We start from the raw sequence: 27,424 nt of genomic DNA, 5'->3' as shown, positions 1-27,424 counted from the left end.
ACCCAGGCCATCCTTCTGAGGCTCTACCACATGACTCCGATCACCTGTGTGCGATGGAGAGGGAACAGGACAGTGGGGACGCACTGGAGCTGAGGCAGACTGAGGAGGAGCAGAGCTCACCCAAAAGCAGCCCCAACCTGCTGCAGATGCTGCAGGCCTTAGAGAGCAGGCGCCTGACCCACGGCAATGGGGAGACCACCACAGGGGAGGTCACTGAGGAGGTCACAGGGGAGGTCACTGAGGAGGTCACTGAGGCCATGAAGACTGACATGGTAGGTCTAAAGTCACTTCTGTGGCGTGAGTCTGCATATACTTAACCTGTTAATCTTTGAGTGGCATCACGTACTCGTCTGTCGATGTTTGACGGGACACAGTCACACACAGGCTGTATGACATTGTGTGGCTAATATTTCTTTCGTTTTATAGGATGTCACACATGCACAAGTAGTTAGGAAAAGTGTATTTCTTTATTCACTTTGAAATACTTTTAATTATGTTTAAAAATATCCAACATTCAACATGTGAGATACAGCTGTTGCACAACCTGGGTTTAATAACTGTTGCCTGTTATACAGAAAGTAATAGCAATATACTGTGCAGTAAAACACGTCTGACATGCTTAGAATATTGCATGTTAGCATGTGATCCTCCCACATATACGGACAATAGTCCTCCCTCATGATGCACAGGCAGACCCCAGTGTTCTTGACTGCACATCAGTGCCTCTTGTACATTTCTTTTCTCTGCTGCTCATGCATGCGTGTCTGCTGCATAGGCCCATACGCCACTTTAACTGGTCAGGCCATTTTCTCAGCTGTTTGTCCTCAAAGACTTCATTGATCCCACGGTTCTCACTGCTGTCCATTGTTCCACCTGTGACTGTGGAGGCGTGACATGGGTCAGTGACTGTCAGTCTGCAGGAGACGGTGTGTGGGGCAGAATGAAGAAAGTGTACAGTCTGGTGAGCATTAGGAGAGCCACGGAGCAGGAGCCTGTGCAGCCCATCTGTATCAAGGTACCACGGGTTATATTCACTTTATTTCCATCACGGAGCTATGCCAGTCTGTGCCGTGGTGTTTCGAGTCTGTGCTAGGGACAGTCTGAGTAACAGGCAATATAGCACAGCAAAAAGGAATCTAAAGATAAGCCAAATGATCGATGGAAACAACTATTTATGTATAGTAATGTTTAATACAAACAATCTGAGAATCATTTTCATTTTACTTGAAATACTTTTTTCACTAGAAATGAGTCAAATGTTGTTCACTTTAACGTCAATCAGCATTTCACCGTGCTGTGTCAGCACATTGTACGATGTTGTAATTGCCTCACTTTTGCTGGACTTGTTCTCTGTGAAGGAGCACATGCATGTTGTGCCCTGTGAAAAAAAAAAACCAATGTGTTCAAAATGAGTGGCAGGACCTTCCAATGTGTGATCATTAAACACAGACTCAAATGACACGCTTAAAAACGGTGTGATGCATCAGGGACTCAGATTGTAGAGCGGTTTAAGTCCCCGCTCCCGCAGGTGCTCGCTGTGGCTGTGTCCTTGGGCAAGACACCTCACCCACCCTGCCTCCTCGGTGTAAAGTGCTTTGTGCCGCTGAACACAGAACATTGACCTTGTATTAAACAAATGATTGTAATATTTTTAACTGGCATTATTACATTTCTTTGATTAAATGGTCTTTCAGAGAGACCTAACTTTGTGATTGTGCACTGAGTTTACCATTAAATAAAGTCCTAACCACCAGAGGCAAGAGTTTAGGGCAATGCTTTGAAATGCAGTAAATAAATACCCATGTGTATATTCATTCTGTTTGCTGCCCATGAAAGCGTTGACAGCGTTGGGTTGTCAACGCTGATGTTATTGAGTTGCCTGGATCCACTGCTGTACGACCCAAATGATCTACTATCAGAAACTTGACTCTGTGAGCCGATGTCACAACAAATCAAGATCTGAATGGTCATCAGTCAGAGCAATTATAGATCCATGGGTTTCAGATAATATATTGTATAAGACATAATGAAAGTCAGATTTGTTTCATAAGTAACACTTCCATTGAACATTTAACAGCGGTTAAGTTCTTGGGCGTCTGGACAAGAAATTGGGTTGGTCAAGAAATACAGAATTTTTATAAAAGAAAATTTGGGAAAGGCTGCAGTCTGAACCTGCTGATATGCCAAAGCTTGTTGTCAGAATTTTGATCATTTCTCAGTTGGACTATTGTCCGACCAAAACATGTAGAGAGACTGCATTTGATGCAGAATGAAGCTGCCCACATGGCTCTTAACTGCGCCAATAGAACCATAAAAACTGTGCGCGACACTCTGGGTCCGGATTAAGCATTAGTGTCTCTGTTATTCTATAATTGGAAAATTGGAAAAAGTTTTTATTTTGTTCATTTCGAAACAATATGCCACTTGACACGCAAACGAATTTGAATTACCTACATTTACATTTGTCAAAAGCTCTTTTGTCTCCAGAACAGACAGCGGTCAATGAATACAAGTGAGAAGACACATTGGAGTTGACTATCTGTCAATGTAGACGATGATATAAGATAAGATAAGATAAACCTTTATTGATCTCACAAAGGAGAAATTCACTTGTTACAGTCGGCGTTACTTCACAGTCTTATTGTACAGTCTGACAGCAGTGGGGATGAAGGCTTTGCGGTAGCGCTCCGTCCTGCACTGAGGATGTCTCAGTCTGCCACTGAGAGAGCTGCACAGCTCTTCTACAGTCCCGTGCAGTGGGTGGGAGGTGTTGTCCATGATGGAGGTGAGCTTGGCTAACACCCTCCTGTCCCTCACCTCCTCCACAGAGTCCAGGGGGCAGCCCAGGACGGAGCTGGCCCTCCTGACCAGCTTGTTCAGTCTGTTCTTGTCCCGCTCTGTGCTGCCCGGGGCCCAGCACACGGCAGCGTAGTGGAGAGCAGAGGCCACCACAGAGTCATAAAAAGTCCTGAGCAGAGGCCTGCTCACTCCGAACGACCTCAGTCTCCTCAGAAGGTGAAGGCGACTTTGGCCCTTCTTGTACAGGGCGTTGGTGTTGTGGGACCAGTCCAGTTTATTGTTGAGGTGAACACCCAGGTACTTGAAACTGTCCACCTCCTCAATGTCCTCCCCCTGGATGTTCAGCGGTGTGTGCGGTAGTGGCTTCCTCGTGAAGTCGATCACCATCTCCTTCGTCTGACTGATGTTCAAGCACAGGTGGTTGCGCTCACACCAGTCCACAAAGTCTAGGATGACTGACCGGTACTCGAGGTCGTTCCCCTTAGACACACAGCCCACGATGGCGGAGTCGTCGGAGAACTTCTGGAGATGACAGCTGTCCGTGTTGTATGTGAAGTCTGATGTGTAGATGGTGAAGAGAAACGGTGAGAGGACGGTGCCCTGAGGGGCCCCGCTGCTGCAGACGACCACCTCAGACTCACAGCTGCGCAGCCACACATACTGTGGTCGGTCCGTGAGGTAGTCGATGGTCCATGCGGTGAGATGTTCATCCACTCCCGCGTCCTCCAGCTTCCCCCGCAGCAGCGCCGGCCTGATGGGGTTGAAGGCACTGGAGAAGTCAAAGAACATGACCCTCACAGCGTTCCCGGCGTGCTCCAGGTGCGTGAGCGCCCGCTCCGACAGGTAGATGACAGCATCCTCCACTCCGATGTTGGGTCTATAGGCAAACTGCAGCGGGTCAAGGGTGGGGCTTACCACAGAGCGGAGGTGGGTGAGGATGAGCCGCTCCATCGTCTTCATCAGGTGGGAGGTCAGGGCGACTGGTCTGTAGTGGGCTGGTTCCCTGGCGTGCGCTGTTTTAGGAACCGGGATCAGACAGGAGGTCTTCCACAGGACGGGGACCTTCTCCAGGCTGAGGCTCAGGTTGTAGATGCGGCAGAGGACCTCGGAGAGCTGGTCTGCGCAGGTCCTCAGCAGCCTGGGACTGATGCCATCTGGTCCTGCAGCTTTCCCCCGCTTCAGTCGCCTCAGCTCTCTCCTCACCTGGTCTGGTGTGATGGAGAGGGGGGAGTGAGGGGGGGACTGGTGTGGGGGTGGACTGCCGGGGGTGGGGCAGGTGCTAGAGGAAGTCTGGATGGTGGGGGCTGGAGACGTGGGTGCAGGGGGGCTGGAGGCAGGTGAAGGTGGTCGGGGGAGGGGGGCAGTGTCCACTGTGCTGGAGACGTGTGAAGAGGAGGGAGTGGGGGGAGAATTAAACCGGTTGAAATGTTCGTTGAATTCATCCGCCCCGCGCTGGTCTCCATCAGCTGTCCCTCTGGCTCTCTGTCCATATGGCTAATGGGGATCCTAACAATCAACGCACCTCCATCATAGCATCTCTGCTTCATGGGTTAATGTTAACTCATAATGTGCTGCTGACCATACCTTACGTTTTTCTTTAAACATAACTTACTTGAAAAAAGAATATTGATTGAAACAGACTCTTGATAGTGTAATTTCTTGTCTTCCCAGCAAATACAGGTCACTAACCAGATCCATGAGTTTGACAAACATCACACCAAGACGCTGCATCGCTCCCTGTCCCACTCCTCCAATGACACCAGCAGCTCAGGTAAACCGCCACTCTAATGTCTTACCTCTCTAGTGTTGGAGAGCTTGACTTAAAAGTAAAAGTAACTGGTTAAGTCAGCTCCTTTCTCCTCTGGAAAAGTTACGTTACTGCGTTACCTTATTATGAGGATAATGCGTTAGCGTACTCATGTGTTACCAATAATAAACATCTACAGTGTATATAGCCTTCATTTGTCCGATGAGGAATGCTCCATTCCACAAACTGAGTCTTCAAAAAACCTAACTCACGCAAACAACCAAATACCAGTACATTTATTCAATAATGTTTTGTATGTGGACACATTACAGCTAAATAATGACAATAATAATAAGAATAATATATTTTTATTCATAATGCGCTTTACATTTGGTGCTTCAATAAAATGGCAGTAAAAGCAGTGAGTATAAAAATGAAAAAAGCAGCCTATGGTTAAAAAGTCAGCAGTAACATTGACTAAATATAAAACGTTTTAAGTTGTTTTGTAAGAGTCTACACACTCTGTGTGGTGCCCTAAGATGTTCTGGAAGGGCATTCCAGACCTAAAGGCAACAATAATGAGCATGAACTCCAGGCATGAACTACTTCTTCATGGTCAGTCCATGAGGAACTACACATGACCACATCATCTAAATAAGCCTCACAACCACGAACACCCTTCAAAACTCTATTAACAACGCGACTAAATGTGCCTGGGGCGTTCCTCATGCCAAATGCCATGACATTACACTGACCAAAATCATCAGGAGTGACAAAGGCTGAGATCTCCCGGGCCCTCGGAGTCAAGGGGACCTGCCAATAGGAGGAGGTCTAGTTTGGAAACAAACACGTGTTTGTCGTGGAGGCCCAGAGCTGCTGATTCAGCTGAAAGCAGCACATAGCAAGGACCACGCCACAACAAAGTGCAAATAAGGTTTTATTCACAAAGGTATAGTGTGGAGTGAAACTGGGCGAGACTGTGGGTGGGGGTCTCGGATGAACCCAGCTCTTCTAAGCAGGAGAATCATTGCTGAAATGGAACAGACTTAAAGGGAGGGAGGGTGGGGTCGACAGTTTCAAACAAACTGAGATGACGAGTAAACTTTGTAACGTTCATTGTGTCTACTTGTGTTCTAGTATCACTTTTTAGGTTCGTTTTGTCAGACACTAAGGTTAGAGATGTTAAAGATCTTTTACCTTTACATGTTTCAGCCGCCATCTGCAGGCCGTCATCAGAAGTATCACCTGGTAACATCTCTAACCTTAGTGTCTGACAAAACAAACCTAAAAAGTGAGATGACGAGGCTGGGCTTGATATACTGTATAATGGCTGGTGAGTAATTCGAGGCGTGGTCAGGTGAAAGCAAGAGCGGTTGGTGTGCAAAGTGTGATAGGTTGAGGCGTAGTCCTGCTCCTGAACCTAGTCGATAAATATTGACTCCATAATTAAACCGATTATATATAGCATGGGTCACATTATGGGGTGTGATGCATAGGCTACAGCTGGTGTCTAAACAGCAGTAAAGTACTGAAAACATTCTGGGAGAGGAATCCTTCTCAAACGGTGCAAAGAGTGAGTCTAACTTTTGCTTTGCTTTTGTGCCAAACAGTGAACAGTGACAATACCAAAGATCGCACAAGTGCCAGACAGGTTGTCCAACAAACGTCCAGAGGCCTGACTGACTTTAGCATAAAAAATATTCAGCATGCCGAATCTGGGCGAAGAGACATACGGCTGGCAGAACAAGGTCAGCATCAAAGTGTTCACCTCTGGGGGGGATATGCCTGTGCCACCTCAGACCTCTTTGTCTTTGTGCCATTCTTAGAAATGCCTGCGTTGATGGAGTTGAGGAGAAAAACAGGAGGAGAGCGCCCCCTAGCTGGAGCCAAAATAGTGGGCTGTACTCACATCACTGCACAGACGGCGGTAAAAATAACAAAACAATGAATATTTATAACATTCATGGTATTTAATATATCATTTAATCATGTTTGTTTTCCACATGAACAAAGCACAGATCTGTTCCTTTGACAGTGAATTTAAATGATCTGAAGCTCTTTCAAACTGTCAGTGGAAGTTTGGATGATTTTAGTCTCTTCTTTTATTTATCAGATTTTAGTAGAAAAAAAATATCTGGCCATTTCAGTCACAGTTTTTGTCTCACAAACAACTTTTGATTTAGTTTTAGTCTAATCCTAGTTCGCATTAACAAAAACTCTCTTTGAAATTATGACGACATATTTTAGTCGATGAAACAATGGATGTGATGTCAACTAAAACCCAGTGATATGTTTTGTGTGCAGGTGTTGCAATAGCTACATCTAGTGGTGTAAGAATATACTGCAGTTAGGACCCTCACACAAATGTAAATGCGTATAGCCCCTATGCCCTGGTCCTAGAGCTTCAGCAGCATTTGCCCAATCTGACCGTCTTTACCATGGATCTATCATCTTTACCCACGACTGAAAACACAGGAAGTGACATCACCAACAGCTGTTTGTTTTTTAAAGTTATTGGCGGACTGCGCCGGGACGCGCGGAGTGGATGGCTGCCACGAGTGTTTGGCGTGTGTGCTGAAACCAACATGTGCTTAACTTCAGCTAAATAGCCAGCTTTTTTTTCCACCTCCTAACCTACATTGAGACGAGCGACCAAATATCATATGAACTTTTCAAACACCGTCCTAAAGGACTCCTTGGATTTCCAACTACAGCTACTTAACTGCAAACAACTAACCATCAAGCGGCCCTGCTCACGTGAGGAAATAGACTGTGTTTTGAGGCGTCATCGCAGACGTCTCCACATGAGAGAGAAAAGGAGGAGAAGCAGCCGAGGCAAAGGCAAGCGTACGAACCAGCAGCCTCAAAACCCAGGTGAGAGCCCGGAGATGGAAGGCCAGGGTGCGGAGGAGGTATTCCACTCCTACGCTGCTTCGGCAGCGAGTGCAGAGGAAACCCCTCTCAACGTATCCCTGACCTCTACACCTGAAGCCAAAAAAGGCAAAATGGCTCTCTCACTAGACGAGGTTCATGCAGACATAATAAAGACTCTTAATGCCTGTACAGACAGTTTGCTCTCTAAAATTGAAAACAACGCAAAATCTATCAGAGATGTTGACGAGAAAATAAAATGTCTGTTCACTGATATGGAGGATATGAAAGAAACTGTCCAAGCTGTGAAACAGGACTCCACTGAGCAGGAGAAGCGGATCAAAGCCTTGGAAGAAAAAAACAACGAGCTAGAGGCCTACCAAAGACGCTGGAACCTGCGCCTCTACGGAGTGAAAGAGGATGAAGGAGAGAACCGGAGAACTCTCAAGCGAAAAGTTACTGATATCTGCGGCATGGTGGCACCTGAGGTAGCCGACAGACTACACATCCACCTGGACGTCTGTCACAGGGTCGGGATCCGACAGGACGGGAGGACCCGGCCTCTAATCATCAGATTCACATCCAGGGACGTGAAGGAGACCATATGGAGCGCCGCTAAAGATTCTGCTCTTCTGAAGACCCAGAAGCTCCGATTTGCCCTCGACTTGACCACACAGGACAAAGAGACGCGCATGATCCTCTGGCCCCGGGTCGACGCGGCGAGGAAGGCTGGGAAGAGGGCCTTCTTTGTCGGGGCCAAAGCCATTATCGACGGCAAAGTTGTGACACGGTAACGGTTTTGATATGATTTCTAAGGGACGACAGACTGAGTTATGACGCGGAATGGTATCGGACAAAGTCATTTCCCCCTATGTGTTTAATTCCTTCAATAGAAGAAAAGTGAGAGGGAGAAAAAAAGTTAGGAGGAAGAGAAAAAAAAAAAAAAGAAAAAAAAAAAAAAAGGGAAATGGGAGAAAAGGAAAAAAAATAAAAAAATAAACAATGACGCTTTTGTGCATTGGTTCTGTACTCTTTCAGTTGATGATTTATCATGGGTGGACACGCCCCTCTTTGGGTTATAATGCATGGAAAAATGTAATTAAATTGATAAACTTTTTATTTTAGTTTTTTTTTTTTACCCGCAACGGCTACGAAAGGTTAATTCCTATAAGCAACTTAATGCTGGCTAAAAGTCAATCAAACTCTGATCAGCACCTCTTTTAGTTATATTCTTCTCGAGACATACATTTCGATTGTTTTGTTCCCAACTACCTATTTTGTTTTGTTTTTGTTTGTTTTTTAATCTATGATCAAGGACTGCATTTTTAGTTCCTTAACAATTACTTCCTTAAATGTAAGAGGCATCCGTGATAACATTAAAAGAAAAGCCATTTTTTTGTTTTGTAGACAGCAAAATTCTGACATTGTCTTTCTACAAGAAACTCACTCTACTGGTAACGACGTTAAAATCTGGAAGTCTCAATGGGGCGACCAATGTTTTTTCAGCCATGCATCTTCACAGTCAGCAGGGGTCGCCATTCTTCTCAACAAATTCAAAGGTGACATAATAGAATCATTTACCTCGGATGATGGAAGATGGATTATACTCACGGTCAAATTGGATAATACTCTATTTTGTCTGTGTAATGTATATAATCATAATAATGTAACACTTTCCAAAACTATGTTTACTCAGCTATGTTCCAAAGTCAAGGAAACTCAAATGAAATATAAAGATGCTCTTCTCGTTATGGGTGGGGACTACAACGATGCCCCCGACGACACTGTGGATAGAATACCACCAAGACTTATCCAAAATTCCAGATTCAAAAGTACAACATATATCTCCAACGAGCTCTCTGTGATAGATGCATGGCGTTTTCTGAACCCACATATAAAGGAATACACCTGGAGTAATGCTAACAGATCCCTTCAGTCCAGAATCGATCTGTGGTTTACATCCCCACAATCCCTCCAATTTATACATGATATTCAACACAAGTACGCCCCGTTAACGGACCATAAAATAATTACCATTTCCTTGAAAGGGAAAAGCCAGATGAATAATAAAGGAATGCGGGGGTATTGGAAATTTAACAACTCTTTGCTTGATGATACTGTATTCTGTGAAGATGTAAAAAAGTTAATTATGGATACGTTTGATGGCAGAGCTGCGAACCAAATACAAAAATGGGAATATCTTAAATTTCAAATAAGAAGCGAAGCAATTAAAAGAAGTAAGGAAATTAAGAAACAGAAATTGAAAAAAGAAACAAAATTGATGGATGATTTAAATAAACTATTAACAAAAGATACTCTTGTAGAAGACGATGAAATTGAAATAAAACGTATACAAGAGGAAATAAACAATATGTATATCCAACTTGCTAAAGGCGCATACGTTAGATCAAGGACCAAATGGCTCGAGGAAGGGGAGAGGAACTCAAGCTATTTTTTCTCTCTAGAAAAACGCAATTATAAAAGAAACAATGTTTCTGCCTTGAAAATAAATGATCAACTTAACTCAAATATTAAAGATATCTCCAGTCATGTGTATACGTTCTACAGTAACATATATAAGTCAGGAATTGAGAAGACTAAATGCGAGCAATTCATATCACTAGTTGGAAACAGCGTACCGAAAATTTCTAAACAAGTTAAACAAAATTGTGAAAAGCAAATAACGAGAATAGAAATGGCCGAAGCAGTAAAATCAATGAAAAAAGGGAAATCCCCAGGCAGTGACGGGCTTACATTGGAATTTTATTTACACTTTTGGGGCTTGATAGAAAACCCCCTTTTTGAAGTATTTAATTGTTGTATCGAATATGAAGAAATGTCGACTAGCATGAAACAGGGCACGATCTGCCTCATCCCAAAACCAGGTAAAGATCCGATGTATATTGAAAATTGGAGACCGATAACTTTGTTGAATATAGACTATAAAATTTTAGCTCACATATTTGCAACTAGACTGAAAAAAGGATTAAATGAAATTATTAATGAAACTCAAACGGGTTTTATGGCCAAAAGACATATAAGTTCCAATGTAAGACTGATCCTGGACCTTATTGACTATTCTGAATACATTTACGCAGAGTCTCTTATGGTGTTTCTTGATTTTTACAAAGCCTTTGATACGGTAGAACATCACTTTCTCTTTAAAACCTTGGAATGCTTTGATTTTGGTTCCAATTTTATTTCCGCTATTAATATGTTTTACAAGAATATTGACAGTTGCGTCATGCTGTATCCAAATACAACCCCAAGGTTTCCCGTCCTCCGATCAGTGAGGCAAGGCTGTCCTTTAGCGCCATTTCTCTTCTTGTTGACTGTTGAAACATTATCTTTGTATATTCGGAATAGCTCTGCCATCGAGGGTATTCAAATTTTTGATCGTGAAATAAGAATTACACAACTAGCTGATGATACGGTTTTATTCCTGAAAGATAAAGAACAGGTAAACGCGGCTATATCACTGGTTGAACAATTCTCAGAAGCTTCTGGATTAACTTTAAATAAAACAAAATGTGAAATATTATGTCTTTATAAAACTGTAGACCAGTCAATTTGTAATATTCCTGTGAAAAGTAGTGTGAAATACTTGGGGGTCCACATATGTTTGGATTTTGAGGACAGACAACAACAAAATTTTAGACCTAAGCTGAAGAAAACCCAACAAATATTAAACATGTGGTTACAGCGAGACATTTCAATATATGGTAGAGTTTTGCTGATTAAAGCAGAGGGTATCTCGAGGCTTGTATACCCAGCTCTCTCGTTATGTGTGGGAGACTCTACAATCAAAGAAATAAATAAATTATTCTTCAACTTTATTTGGAAAAATAAACGACACCACTTAAAAAGGAACTTGCTCATTGGACCCAAGGACGCAGGAGGAATAGAAATGTTGGACTTCAGCGATTTAAACCAAACATTTAAAGTGAAATGGTTACAAGAATGCATTAAAAAACCCAAATCCATATGGTATTTCATCCCAAATAGTATATATGGCAAAGTGGGTGGTCTACAGTTTTTATTGAAGTGCAACTTCAGCGCTTCTAAACTTCCATTGAAATTATCCAACTTTTACAAACAAGCATTAGATTCATGGAAAATATGTTACAAACATAATTTCTCCCCTCATAAGGTCACCTTGTGGAATAATGAGTGTATTGTAAACAGCAACCGGTCCTTATTCTTTCAATCGTGGATGAACAGGAATATAATCTATGTAAAAGATGTGGTGGACAACAACGGAGAGATATTGAAGTACGAAGTCTTCATAAATAAGCATCAGTTTCCTATAACCTACAAAGAATACCACTCAGTCACTAGAGGAATCCCAAACGGGCTCCGTTTTTTAATGAAAGACCGTCAAGAGGGTGTACAACTCCCAAGTGAAGACAAACTATACATAAACGGAATAGAACTGCTTAGCTGGAAATGTAACAATAAACATATTAGAAGGTGTATCCAAAAAACAAAAATTATACAACCTAAATGTAAGTACTTTTGGAACGCTATATTTGACAAAATTATGTGGAATAAGGCGTGGGCTCTGCCCTTTCAGTTCTGTATTATTAACAAAATAAGAGAAGTACATTACAAAATATTACAAAGATATTATCCTACCAATGAACTTGTCTCCAAATTTACAGATATAGACTCAAAATGTTGCTTCTGTCAGACGCTCACCGAAAATGTCACCCACCTCTTCTATTCCTGTTCATCAAGCTCCAAATTCTGGAAAGATGCCGAAATCTATTTATCCCAAAAATTGTCAATTACGATCTCATTCAAGTTGGCAAACATAATAACCTATTTCATGCACCAAAACAAAAAAATTGAAACAATAGTCAACTTATTTATTCTACTAGGGAAATATCACATACACAAAGCCAAATTCTCACAATCCAAACCCATATTCAAAGTTCTCCTGATTGAGATTAAAAACCACATGGACGTTACCAAACGTATAACAAACAAAAAATCAATAAACCTAATCAACATATATGAAGAATTGATCCGTTAATGCTGTCATTCTCATTTCTGTTCATTTGGTGTTCTTTTATTTCTTTTTATTTCTTTTTGTTTTGCTTTCTTTTATTATTTTGGGATGTTTTGTCCTCTCATGTCTCTGACATAGAGCTACAAAAATGGAACATGTAAAATGCTATTTAAGTAATGTAAGGATAAACGAATCGAATATGAATGTCTATGAATATAAGATGTAAATAATGTGTATATATATATATGTATATATGATTTAATGTAAATAAATACATTTAAAAAAAAAAAAAAAAAAAAAAAAAAAGTTATTGGCGGACTGTGCGCATGCCGCTGTACGATTAACTTTGCTAACGCCAGACTGCTGTGTGCGCTCGAATCATTTGGAACTGCACTTGTGATTTTAGTCTGGCGTTAGCCAGGCTACTGTATCGAAACAGACGGCAGAATAGTGTTACTACGCCTGCGCAGATTCGGCACATTTTCCAATTTGCATTTTTCATTTAAAACTCTTCATTATCAAAGTACCTTAAGGTTAGGATTAGGCTTAAATCCTGTAAAATTATGTCATACAAAGTTTAAAAGCATTTAACACACACAACTAGCACTGGGAGCATGCGCAGGAGAACTTCGACAAAGTAGTGCATCTCGACATTACAGCGCCACCTACTGTATTGCGTATGCAACAACATAGTGTCAAAATAAAGACATTCAGGGAGAAAAAAAAGAAAAATCCAAATGGGCCATCACATTTCCCTTTATCATTATTGCTTCTCCATAGCTGTTTCATAAAGCTTCATCACCCATAGTATTAGACTACAAAATATACTGAATGACTCAAACATGAACCACAATAACCATGTGAAGCCACACAGAAAACAGGCACAGACAAGATAAAAAAGCTGTTTCAGATTTACCTTCCACACCTACAGCTTCATCACAGAAATAAATAATTACAAGTTTCTTCTAAATGAAAGCAAAAGCATAAAAGCAGAAACTGCCTTCATTTAGGCCATTAACATGTATTTAGTCACTTTTAAGTTTTTGCAAAATCTTTTTTAAATTATTATCATTATTAATAATTGTGAGCCTGTCAGTCAGCAGTGGTTGTGCATGAATCACTGGAGGGTGGGGCGAGGGTTTGGCGGCGCAGTGGCTAATGGGATGGCAGATAGCTCCTAATCGGTAAGGAACCACCAGAGTGGCTTTGATTGTTAGCATGCAGGTTCCTTTCATTAACTCCTTCCTAAGTGACACACATCCGGTTTGGCCTTAGACCTGTTACCAATTTAAGGCTTTCGGGTTGTGTTTACATTCCAGAACTTGATGATGCCATGTTTGTAGATGTGCAGCGTACAATGCAAATCAATGGGATCATTATTTGTGAGGGATTAGGTCTCCAAACCTGTTATAATAATATATGTTTTCCTGAAAATCATTTTGATGATAATAATGATGATATGAGCCATAAACTCAGACAATAAAGTTCTGCATTTTGACAGTTGCCACCATAGAATTTTCAGCTGCCCACCACCTCTTTAGGAGGCAGCCTACGGTAGAAAAAGCACACTTTGTTCAGGTCTGAGAGTGAGACTTTGTGATCCCTGTGAGCAGGTGCTGATAGAGACTCTGTGTGTGCTGGGGGCACAGTGCCGCTGGGCTGCCTGTAACATCTTCTCCACACAGAACAGTGTGGCTGCAGCGCTCGCCGAAGCAGGTCAGAACCTTTCTCCTTCTGTACTTTGACACGTGACACTTTGACGCCAGTGTGATGCTGACCCAGGTGTAGCTGTGTTTGCCTGGAGAGGACAGTCTGAGGACGACTTCTGGTGGTGCATCGACAAATGTATCTGTGGAGCAAGCTGGCAGCCCAACCTGGTATGAACTCAACTAAAGAGCAAGACTTTATAGTAAAGCAGTATAAGTATGAATAACAGGTGAGGGCTTGAGAGGGTGAACATGGGGACATGGCTGACTGTGTACAGGAGAGAGTGGTGCGTCGCTGTCGGTTGGGGACAGAGGATTCTGTATAAGTATATTGTACTTTTTGTATGCACACTTTTAATAAATCCAAGGTCCCTAAAATAAATACAAATACAAATAAAGGTTTGCAAACAAATATTTAATAATATACACTTACACTGTGCCATTTGAAATAATAATGCATTAGTTTTATATACTGACTTTTTAAGAATTGGTAATATTTTTATATATATATATATATATATATATATATATATATATATATATATATATATATATATCCATTTACTCACGGAGTATACATTTACTCACGGAGATATTCGCTAAAGTCTGCAAGGCGAGCGACCATGTCGGCCCTGACATGGTAGACCTGGAAGGGTTTTAACCTCTCTGTTATCTAAGCATATTAGCAATTAGCATATTTAGATTATAATGAAATTATTACCAGATTTACAAATAGTCATCGTCACACTCCTCCTCCTGTAAAGGGAGGTGACGAGTGTGACGATGACTATTTGTAGTCATCGTCACACATCAACAATGTGGATTGTCACAATTTTCCACTTGACATGGTCCACAAGCAGGCGCGCATGGTCCATGGTTTATGAAACATCCATATCCTCTACAACTACACTGCGGTGTTCGGCAGGCCGTTGTTTAATTACAGTGGACCATCTGCAGAACTGGCACGAACCCATTGTCCTCCAGTTTCCATCCCCAATCCACCGTATTCATGTCACTCCACTTTACAATGCACACCATAATCTGGAGTCCATGGAGGAGTAATGGGCATTTTAAGGATGTGGCCACCCTCTTGGACACCATCTTGAAAATGAGCCTTTTCCAGTGGTCAGATTGTGGTAGACTTTTGGTATGTTACTAAGCACACATGATACAGATAACCGTTTGTAGCAATTTCTGTTGGGGTCGAACCATATGTTCAGCCGACTACCTCCCCAGATGTTCATCATAGGTCTTGTTGACAACAAGGCCTATGATGAAAAGTGCAGGGTAAACGAGACAGTCTGCCAATAGAAAGCAACACAAGTGATCGTTTGTCTTATCCCTGAGTTACGGCCATATAAGACGTCCTCATTGAGGACAGCGATGGAAGTGGACAGATGAGCTATGGAGTTGGCAATGTCGCATATGGAGGAGAAGGACTCACAAAGACATCAATGGTGAGTTGTGCTTTGGTGTCGCTGTTGTTGTGAGTAAAATGGTGATAACCGAGCCTACCCATATGATATAATATGAGAGTGGTGAATTGTGACTGCGGTTGGTGAGGTGTGATGCGTAATAGTGCAGAGCGCGCTTGGAGAGCCTTTGGCACAGCTGGACGTTCAGTTCCTCCACAGGTGTGGCAGGGCTGAACATCTGGGGCTGCTTTCTACTCTCACATATTGCAAATGGGGCTAATTTTGCAAGCTTGCGATTTATTTCTTTGCGTTTGAGTTTTGGAATCGTCATCACAGTTGGTCAGATACACTACGTACAATAAAGTCATTTCTGAATCGGGTTAAATGTAATGTACATACCCTCAATGGGAGCTTGGGGGCGCTGTTTTAGTAGATGTCTTATATTGTCGTAATTCAGGGATAAGACAAACAACCACTTGTGTCGTATGGATTTGGAGGACTTGTTGGAGAAAACGTATTGGCACAAAAGTATCTATATTCAGGGCTCAAAAGTGTGACCATTTTGGTCACACATGCACCTAAAAATTTCACTTCAGCGATTAACCCCTTGACGCCTGAATTTATTTTTAATTGTATAAAAAAATACATTATCAGCGTTTTTAGGTTTAGGTTTATTAAACACTGCCAGAACAAAGAACACAATGTTCAACCTGAAATGTGTCAATTACAATAGAATAAAAACAGATTCATAAAACAACGTTAAAGCTCGTGGGATAGAAGATATTTCATGTTTTTCTGTGTTGCTCTTCTTGGCTGCATATGGTGCCTGAGCTGGTCTCCAATGGAGGGGGTCTGAGTCATGAAACTGTCCTCTATTCGATATTCTGGAGGGTCTGCAGTGTGGCCATGTCCTGCCTCTCACTCAGAGATTGGATGAATTTTTGCTTTCAAGCTGACGCTAAATTCTTGCAGGAAGTGCTATGTCGTGAATTAGCGACACACGGCATTAAGGGGTTAAATATTTTACCTGGCCCTGACCCTCCCCACTCCCCCCCCCTCACATCAGACAACGCTTATCACTGTAAAGAGACGAAGTTTTAAAAAGTTGTTCAACCCTCATCATTGGACATGTTTCAGTATAATCCTGCATATTCAGTCCTCTTGCTCGTCTGCACTCAAAACGACCACTCCAATAAACATCAAAGGCAGATACAATGTACCTCTGTGTTTTATTGGAGACAAATTCACCAAAAAACCTGTCCTGGTCCTGTCTGTGGCCAAACTGTCTTCTGCGCTGACTGCTAATTAGAACAGCCATTCTTAAAGTCCAGCTTTTCGTGAGACTCATATAGATCCAAAGGGCCCCCCAACAGTAGGAATATTCTCCTTTTAAAGAGTACTAACACTAGATTAAATTATTAGTGGTATAGGAGAGCAATTGTGTAACCAAATAAGAAAAAAAAAGGAACATGTTCCAAAAAGATTGAATAGGACTAGAAAAGTTCCAATAGAGCACTATAGACGATGGATCCATCCACAACTAAGGGCAGTTTCACACTGCATGCGTTCTCTGAAGTGAATTGAAGAGCGAAGCACTCAATAAATTTGATGTTATTTGTAATTTGATCATTTTTGATGGCAGTATACTATAGCAGTTTTGCGGAATCACGGCAAATATCAAAACCATTTTTTAGTTTAGTTCATTTGAGCAATACCAAGTTCCAAGTTATTAGACCAAAAAGAAAGATACACAATAATGTTCAAAAAGGAGTACGTTGAAGCAAACATTGCTTATTTATGCCTACCTCCATCCAACTTTACAACTGCCATTTGTTTACATTCCGGTTTGTTGTGAAACTAAGTCAATAATAATAAAATAGATTTGAAAAGTTGTGCACCGAGAGATTTTACAGTGTGGGGGCCCAAGTTGTGCGTCTGGGTCGTGGCCCGCAAAGTTTGGAAACCCCTGGGATTAATAACTTCTGGTTGTGTAAATATAATAAATAGCTTTTTAAGGAGGTAGATAAACCAACTGAATTGAAGATGGAATTCACACATGCCAATTTGATTTTGACTCTACTGTTTGATTCATTTGACAGATTTTGGATGATGGAGGAGACCTAACACACTGGATTCAGAAGAAATATCCCAGCGTCTTCAAGCAGCTCAAAGGCATTGTGGAGGAGAGCGTGACGGGAGTTTATCGGTGCGTATCTACTTTTTATTGATGCTTTATTTACTCTGTAATAACAGTTCAAAATGTAATCAAATGCTCACACACATTTTTTTTACTTAATAAGCTTAAAAAACATGTTTATTTTGTCACTTCCTTATTGGACACTGGCAGGAAGTGACATATGTAGAGATAAACTATTTTAACCGTTTCCACGCCGACCATGTTATACCAATGAGAAATGAAAGAGTCAGTTTTCTATGGAACTTTCCCTGTATCTTAAATCATTCAAACAAAAAGGAAAAGTGGACAGCGGGAAACCTTTCAGAGTCTGTTATCATTAGCCTGCTCAATATACACTGCTCACAAAAACTTAGGGCACACTCAAAAAACACAATGTAACTCCAAGTCAGTCAAATTTCTGGGATATCAGACTGTCCAGTTAGGAAGCCACGCTTATTGTGAATCAATTTCACTTGGTGTTGTGGAAATTAAACAGACAACAGGTGGAAATGAGAGGCAATTAGCAAGATCACTCCAAAAGAGGAATGGTTTTGCAGGTGGTGACCACAGACCATTTCCCTGTCTTCATCCTTTGTACCGTATTTTTGGAACACTTTTGCATTTGTCCAGTGTTCTCACCACTAGAGGTATCATGAGGAGCATCTACAACCCACAGAAGCTGCTCAGGGAGTGATGCTCATCCAAAATGGCACGTCCATTTGTGCTGTCGCAAGAAGGTTTGCTGTGTCTCCCAGTGTAGTGTCCAGAGCATGGAGGAGATACCAGGAGACAGGCCAGTACATCAGGAGACCTGGGGGGGGCCGACCGAGGTCAACAACACAGCAGCAGGACCGCTATCTGCTCATTTGTGCACGAAGAAACAGGAGAAGCACTGCCCGAGCCCTACAAAATGACCTCCAGAGGGCCACAAATGTGCATGTTGGTACTCAAACGGTCAGAAACCGACTCCATGAGGGTGGTATGAGGGCCCGACGTCCACAAGTTGGGCCGGTGCTTACTGCCCAACACCGTGCAGCCCGATTGGCATTTGCCCGAGAACACAGCGATTGGCAGATTGGCCAATGGTGCCCTGTGCTCTTCACGGATGAGAGCAGGTTCACCCTGAGCACATGTGACAGACGTGACAGAGTCTGGAGACACCCTGGAGAACGTTCTACTGCTGCAACATCATCCAGCATGACCGGTTTGGTGGTGGGTCAGTGATGGTCGGAGGAGGCATTTCATTGGAGGGCCGCACAGCCCCCCATGTGCGAGCCAGAGGTTCCCTGACTGGCATTGGGAACCGGGATGAGATCCTCAGACCTATTGTAAGACCATATGCTGGTGCTGTGGGCCCTGGGTTCCTTCTGATGCCTGATAATGCCAGGCCACATGTGGCAAGAGTGTGTCAGCAGTTCCTGCATGATGAAGGTATTGATGTTATGGACTGGCCTGCCCGTTCCCCAGACTTAAATCCAATAGAGCACATCTGGGACATCATGTCTCGGTCCATCCATCAACGCCACGTCGCACCACAGACTGTCCAGGAGCTGACTGATGCTCTTATCCAGGTCTGGGAGGTCAGGAGGACATCCGTGGTCTCATCAGGAGCATGCCCAGGCGTTGTAGGGAGTGCATTCAGGCACGTGGAGGCCACACACACTACTGAGGATGAGGATTTGTCACTTTGATTTTGACTATAATTTTGGATCCAGACCTCCAGGGGCTGAGAATTTGATTTCCATTTCTCATTCTTATGTTATTTTGTTCTCAACACATTGCCCTACACTATGAATAAAGATTTTCATCCGGAAAATCGAATTGATTGACATCTAGGATGTGTTTTTTGAGTGTGCCCTAAGTTTTTGTGAGCAGTGTATTTTTCCTATAGGTAAAGGTAAAGGTGCTTTATTTGTCATTATACAACAACTGTACAACGAAAGATGTCTGAATTTGGACGACCGTAAGGAGCAGTGGGCAGTGGCAGTGATGCACCCATGGAGTCATCTCCAGATGTGGAGCCAGGCTGGTGGTCGGAGAAAAGTCCCATCCAGGTGGGAATCCAACTCTGGACTTTCTTGCTGTAAAGCACGAGTGCTAACCGCCTCATTAGAAATCAATAGAATGCACAGACCTTTGGAGATTTTACTTTGGAAATCAGAGTATAAAAGTGAGCTAAATGCTGACTCAAATCAGTCCAATTTCTGCTTTTCTTGGGTCAGAAAAGCCACTAAACATCCTCTTATAAGGTGTTGATGAAAGAGAAACCACAGAAGGAGGAGGTGGAGGAGCTGACCAGTGCAGGACACCACGTTCTGAAACAGGGTAGTGCACCGTTCAGAGGCTCAGAGGAGACTGAAGGCAGCCAGGTTTCCTCCGGGTGCTACGGTTTCCCCGACCTCCAAATACATGCAGGTCATGTTGGCTCACAGCAGCTCAGGACTAACACCTGAACACAATTTCTTTGTACACGGCGTTCCAAATTATTATGCAAATTTCATTTTTCAGTGTCAAAAAGCTGAAAAAAAGTTTTTCAATGAAACTCGTGGATGGTATTGTGTCTCAGGGCTCTTTGAATCACTGACATCAATCTCAGAGACCTGTGATGATTAGTTTTTAGGTTAAGCCCAGTTAAGGGAAAAACTACTGAAAAAGTACGTTCCACTTTATTGAGCAGACCAACATTTTCAAGCAATATGGGAAAGAAAAAGGATTTCTCTGCTGATGAAAAGCATGAAATAGTTGAATGCCTTGGTCTAGGTATGAAAACCTTTGATATTTCTGAAAGATTAATCATCGTACTGTGAAGAGATTTCTGACTGATTCAGAGCACACTCGGGTTTGTGCAGATAAAGGCACAATGAGGACGATTTCAGCCAGACAAATACATCAGATGAATAGAACAGCTGCTACAAAGCAGCAAACAGGTATTTGAAGCTGCTGGTGCCTCTAGAGTCTCCCGAACATCAAGGTGAAGGACCCTCCAGAGGCTGCAGTTGTGCATAAACCTTCTATCCGGCCTCCCCTAAACTGTTCATTGAAGCTCATGAACAGAAACGGCTGCAGTGACTCAGAAATACATGAAGACTCATTTTCAAACAGTCTTGTTCACTGATGAGGCCGTGTAACCATGGATGGTCAAATCAATGGAGTAGTGCAGGGGTGGCCAACCAGTCAGAGACCAAGAGCCGAAATTTTCAACCTTGATCCTGTGAAGAGCCACAAAGGCACCGACCATTAGTGAGATTACGGGGCGGTCATTTATTGTGATTAAATAGAATGTGACCGTTTTATTTAATCACAATAAACTATAACTTTATGCCTTTTTCTTTTCTTTTTTTTAATAATTGTGTTAGATTTAATGGTTTTACTCCTCAACAAGATTGAAATACATGTATATTAAATGACATTTTGTGTTTCCTGTTCTGACTGAGACAGAATTAGATTATTATTATTTTTTTTATTTTTTTTATGCTGGGGTGTGTTTGTATGTGGGGCCCTGCCCACGGAGCCCCCTTCTCTGATTCGCCCCTGGCCTGTGCGCTCTGTGCCTGCAGCTTCGTCCTGACTGGACTGTGCAGAGAACGCACTCTAGGCTGCACAAAGTTCATGAACTTTAATCAGGAGCCTCTGGAGGATCTGAGAGTCTGTTTTAAGTTGCATCTGCTACAGTTGTAGCACGTGTGAAAGAAAAGTCACGACTTTGCGTATTTCCGCGTTACGATGTCGCGCTTCGCATCATATGCTACATAAAAGCTCCGCTTTTTTCCATTTCCTCATTTTGATCTTTTTCTGAGAATATGTGGCCAAATTACATCAAATAAAGAGTAGCTGATCAGAAATCTCAAAAGCACAGAAGCTGATCCCAGTGCCACGATCTGCCTGCCTGTTGTTTAACCTAGGCCTACATCCCGCTGTGACTGAGGCTGCACGGGCACCTTTTACACGCTGCCTCGAAAAGGAGAGAGATACAGACTCTCATTCATGTAGAGATGGAAACAGCGTCTGTAGGACGATGGTTGGATTTTTGGTCAAAGGCTGTTACAGTTTATGGGAAATATTTACCAATTATTTTGCAAAGAGCCGCATTGTATTAAACATATCCAATCATGCAAAGAGCCGCACTCTGATTGGCCAAGAGCCGCATGCGGCTCGAGAGCCGCGGGTTGGCCACCCCTGGAGTAGTGGATAGTATGGCCACCATGTCCCAACAAGGCTGTGATGTCAGTAAGGAGGGGGCGGAGTCATGTTTTGGGCCAGAATCATGGGGAGAGAGCTGGTCGACCCCTGGAAAATGACCTTTGAAAAATATGTGGAGTTTCTGACTGACCACTTTCTTCTATGGTACAAAAAGAAGAGCCGTGCTTTCCCTAACAAGATCATCTTCATCATGACAACGCACCATGTCCTGCTGTAAAGAATACCTCTGCATCACTGGCTGCTATGGACAAAAAAGGAGAGAAACTCATGATGTGGACCCCCTCCTCCCCTGACCTCAACCCCATTGAGAACCTTTGGAACATCAACAAGCAAAACTTCTATGAGGGTGGGAGGCAGTTTTCATCCAAACAGCAGCTCTGGGAGGCTATTCTAACATCCTGCAAAGAAATCCAAGCAGAAACTGTCTAAAAACTCACAAGTTTAATGGATTTAAGAATTTTGAAGCTGCTCAAAGAAGGCCCTATGTTAAAATATAACTTTACCTGTTACGATGTTTTTGATTGAAATAGCTTTTGATTTCAGTAAATATGACCTCCTAATGCTACAAATTCAACAAATGACCATTTTCAGTTAATTAAAAGCTTTAAAATGTATTGAAACGATGAGTTGCATAATAATTTGGAACAGTAGATTTTGGGTTTTTATTACTATATTTATTTTTGAAAAAAACACATTTAAATGATCCTCTACCAGTTAAAGACTTGAAAATTATGCTGACTCTCATTTGAATTGACAGTTTAGAAAATCAGAGAAAAATGTCATTTGCATAATAATTTGGAACGATGTACTGTACGCAGTGCGGTGTACTGTTGTTGTACATTAACAAATAAAACACTTACTTATAAAGCACTTACGTCATTTTTCATTTGTGTTGCTGAAAAGGCATCTAATCTGACTTTTGTCATTTCTGGATTTTTTTTTTTCATTTTTTGTTTAATATATAAATGCCTTTTACGTTGAATTAAAAATGCATTTCTGCTTCCGTTGGGACAGACAATAAAGTTATTATCTTGTTAGAAACTGTGAAACAGTCGGAGTAGCCTGATTTATTACAAAATGTGTGGTGAGATGCAGCACATCATTTATTAAGACACATTTTGTAATTACACATGTAGTAACAGGGGAAAATGTAAGAAAACGTTCACTTCTTTAACTAACCTCTTATGCTTATGTTCTCAGACTGTACCAGCTGTCCAAGGCCGGCCAGCTCATCGTCCCAGCTATTAATGTCAATGACTCAGTGATCAAGCAGAAGTTTGACAACTTGTACTGCTGTAGGGAGTCCATATTGGATGGGTAATAAAATACTCTGTACATAGAGCTACTAAAACATGCATCATTTGTCAGCATGTCTGTGTTCCTCCAACTTTCTCCAACTGAACTCAGACAAAACTGAGATCATTGTTTTTACCCGTGCATATGACAACTGAAAGTATTTTATCTACACTCTTGCTTTTTACTGTAATTAATTAAAATACATTTTCGTGTTGATGTTTTATTGATTGATTTTATCTGCTTTCTTTTATTTTCATGCAACTGTGAAGCACTATGAATTGCCTCGTGTATGAATTGTGCTCTATAAAAAGACTTGCTTTGCCTTGCCTTGTTGCAGATTAAAAAGAGCCATAGATGTGATGCTGGGGGGCAAACAGGTGGTGGTGTGTGGATATGGGGAGGTCAGTGCTTTGCAATGAGGATTCAGTAATGAAAATATGTTCTCTAATACCGGTATGTTAAATTCACTATGCTGTCTCTTGGTCCTTGCAGGTTGGGAAAGGCTGCTGCGCTGCTCTTAAAGCACTTGGAGCCGTGGTGTATGTGACTGAGGTGGACCCTATCTGTGCGCTGCAGGCTGCGTAAGAACCATTAGCTTTTGTATTATGTGTGTGGACCTGGTTAGGACTGCGATAGAGCATTAAAAAAAAGCATGTAAATGCTACTTCTTACATGACTGTCTCTAAAAGGGGTGTTCCCCAATACACAGGAGCTAAATCAGGAAATATGGGCCATGGTAATTCAAAGGTTGGTGGTTCGTAACCTAATATGGTCATATCATCTCAGTGTGCCACCAGTTGGGCCTTTTCCGAAACCGTTTCCTCCTTGTTCTTCCTAAGCACTAAAACTTGAAATCCGCGGAAAGGTCTGTCCTCAACAGACCATCTAATAAACAAATATAAATTTTGAAATTTTGAAAATCCAAAATGTTTTAAAATGAATTACCTTGTTTATAGAGTGCTACATGACCAGGCCCCGCCTCCTCTTTGGGAATTTATAAAAAAAAAGGAATTGTGAGACCAGCACTCGATCAACAGTTAGGGGGGACTGTGAGGTACAGTTCCGGAGGCACACGTTTTCTCAAAACGTGCTTTCCATTAAGGCTTGTTCTAGTTGGAACACTACCTATGACAGTTAGAGAAAGCAGCACCTACGTCTCATTTAAGAGACAACTGAAAGAACGGCTTTACTGCCAACAAAGGTGTGACCATTAAGAGGCATTAGACAGGAACATATTTTTAAATATTTGCAGGTACAGGTGTGTGAGTGGGAGGGAGGAGGGGAGTGGCGTATGAAAGAGATGCACTTTATGTATTGTGTAGTTGGTGTCCTTGCCTGTTTTGTCTGTAATGTACTGCTGTGTGTTGTGGCTTATATGTTTTATATTTTGTATATTCTTGTCTTTTTTTTTATGGGGCTGCGGATGGAAATTAGCCTTGAGCTAAATCCGGCATATTTACAGCACTAGTTGTCTGTTCATTAATATGCACTGTCCCATTCAAATAAATTAATAAATGAAAATGAAATGCAGCAGACGAAAGTGGCTGATAAACAAGCTCCTCCACAGCGACTAAACAGGTGTGTGTTACGGCGAAAGCAGCCCCACAAGCAACACCACCAAACAACTTCATGTTTATTGAGAAGCAACAACATTGTAATTGTAAATGTAATATACTCATGTAAACTGGAAAAAAGTGGAAATTTAACCTGCCTTTATTGGCTGTGGAAAAGCACTTACTTGCAAGTTTGATAGACTGTGTTTGGGTTATATTTGATAGGCTTTACATTAAATAGTAACAAAAAGCTTTCTGCACTCTCTCCAAATAAAATACATAAAGTGGGTTGCATAAGTATCTGCCCCCCTTTAACTTTTTGACATTTTGCCATACTATGGACCATAAACATAAATATATTTAATTTAAATGTTATGTGAAAAACACACGCTAGGTGACACACAATCAAGTGAAATGAAATTGATACATGATTTTTAATTTTTTTTTTGAACTGAAAAGTGTGATGTGCAAACAATAGCCTTCAGAAGTCGCCTGATGATTTCTGAATGACCCTACCTGTGTGTAATCTAATGTCAGTTCAAATACAGCTGCTCTGTGATGGTCTCCGAGGTCTGTTAGAGACTATTGTGGAGCAGAAGCATCATGAAGTCCACATGGAGGCTTCTGGCAAACAGAAAACGAGACTTCTAATGGTTTTCTTTAAAGAATGGCTTCTTCTAGCCACTCTGCCATAAGGCCAGATTTGTGCTGTGAACGACAGCACAAATCTGGTGAAACCCGGGTACATCAGCCAAGACATGAGACTCGGCATCAGACACGGGGCGGAATAAGCACAGGCTACCCCGTAAAGTCAGACCCAACCCCCGGTTTTTCTGTTTCTGTTCCTTAGTGATGAATTACTTTGGGATATTGAGATGCTTTCTGTTCGTCGTGTCGCGATCAGCTCCACACAACACAGGTGTGAGAACATTTTTTTCACAACAATCTCAATGATCCGTGACACAAACAATTAGACCCTTGAAACACAAGATGGTGCCATATGGAACTGTGCGAGAAGTGTGACATCAATGGAAATCTATCTATAGGAGGAGTGTGTAAATCCACCATGATTTCCCCCTTGAACGTGGTTATTATAGCAAATGGGGAGAAGTGAGGAGACGTAGTCTATAAATATTATGTCTATGTTCTTAACTCAGGAATGAGTGCAAGTGGGTAGGTGAAGGAAGGAGGAAGCGGTTTGGGAAAGGGCCTTGGTCTGACATAAAATCAAATAAAATTCTGTTTAAGAAAAAAACAATAGCCTTTTTGCAGATACTGACTGTTAGGGCGTACTTTACCTGAAGAGACTCTATGTGATTGAAGTCACCTATGTATTTCCACAGCATGGACGGCTTCCGGGCGATCAGACTGGGAGAAATGGTCCAGCAGGTGGACCTGGTCATCACATGCACAGGTTAAGTTTTGTTTAGGCATGCAGCTGATTGAAGAATTTAGCTGATGCACATTCCTTCTTTCTTGTCAACAGGAAACAAAAATGTGGTGACACGTAAACACCTGGACAGAATGAAGAACTGCTGCATTGTTTGTAACATGGGCCACTCCAACACTGAGATCGAGCTGGTAACAGTCACATGATGGTCCTCTGTGAGTGTGAGTGAAACAGTATCTGACTGCTGTGTGTCACTGTCAGGCCAGTCTGCACACGGCAGAACTCAAGTGGGTGCGAGTGCGCCCCCATGTGGATCATGTCATCTGGCCAGATGGGAAGAGGATTATTCTACTGGCTGAGGTCGGTGCATTTCATTGTTAATATGTTTCTGATGGAGCCAGGCAATTCACCACCAAGAGGGTTATTGGTTCAAGGCTTTCCTAAAGCACATTAATGCTCCTGACATTGTGTCTCAGACTTCACCCGCACTAGCCTACTTTGGTCACATAATGTTGATGACTGCAACACATTGTTATAGTTGTGAAGACCTAAAGGTACAGATGCACTGATTTAGTCACATGAAAAGAATCAACTATACTGTATGTGCCACTATGTGACTCACTTTGGTCTGGAAGTGCATTTGCAGTTCATTGAGTTTGAACAATAGTAATAGCATTACTACAGAAATGTTTCCATTCATCAGTTGTTGTTTGTTTAATAATGAAGCCGAATGTCCCTGCTTTCCTCAGGGAAGACTGTTGAACCTGAGCTGCTCCACAGTGCCCCATTTTGTTCACTCCATCACTGCAACAACACAGGTGGGCTTCCACACTTCCACCACACACTGTGTCAGGTAATGCAAAATGTCCTGTGTTTCAGGCACTTGCCCTTTTGGAGCTGTACAACTCCAGAGATGGACGCTACAAACAGGAGGTCTACCTGCTGCCCAAGAAGATGGGTGAGCCTCTTCAAAGCTTCTACTCATGTATGTAGAATAGTTGGATATATATTTGTATGCTGCCATGTTTTTCAGATGAGTATGTGGCCAGCCTGCATCTGCGCTGCTTTGATGCTCACCTGACAGAGCTGACAGATGGACAAGCCAAGTATCTGGGGGTTAGCAAACTGGGGCCCTTCAAACCACACTACTACAGGTAATACTCCATATGCACTGCACACAAGAACAATCCCACAACACCAGGGACGTATTTCTGCCTGAGCAACAGGCCTTTTTTACCCTCCCAGAGAGAACACCATCGT

The 27,424-nt window shown here is 42.2% G+C and overlaps 1 protein-coding gene across 1 annotated transcript; it reads left to right on the top strand.

Moving 5' to 3' along the window:
• Positions 1-47: 47 nt before the first annotated feature.
• LOC306972093 (S-adenosylhomocysteine hydrolase-like protein 1) lies at positions 48-27,322 on the top strand (the record flags this gene model as incomplete). Its single annotated transcript, XM_079568570.1, has 16 exons — positions 48-272; positions 4,471-4,570; positions 6,157-6,294; positions 6,373-6,473; positions 14,042-14,144; positions 14,211-14,305; positions 17,649-17,755; positions 23,126-23,242; positions 23,559-23,622; positions 23,714-23,802; positions 26,118-26,188; positions 26,261-26,355; positions 26,426-26,524; positions 26,914-26,982; positions 27,044-27,122; positions 27,198-27,322. The coding sequence occupies exons 1-16, from the start codon at positions 54-56 to the stop codon at positions 27,320-27,322; spliced, it is 1,671 nt and encodes a 556-aa protein (XP_079424696.1). The 5' UTR covers positions 48-53.
• Between the last annotated feature and the right edge of the window lie 102 nt (positions 27,323-27,424).

This window comes from Gobius niger (assembly GCF_951799975.1).
Source record: "Gobius niger genome assembly, chromosome: 12".
Lineage (NCBI taxonomy): Eukaryota > Metazoa > Chordata > Actinopteri > Gobiiformes > Gobiidae > Gobius > Gobius niger.
The sequence above is the reverse complement of the archived record's forward strand: the minus strand, read 5'-3'. Positions and strand labels throughout refer to the sequence as shown.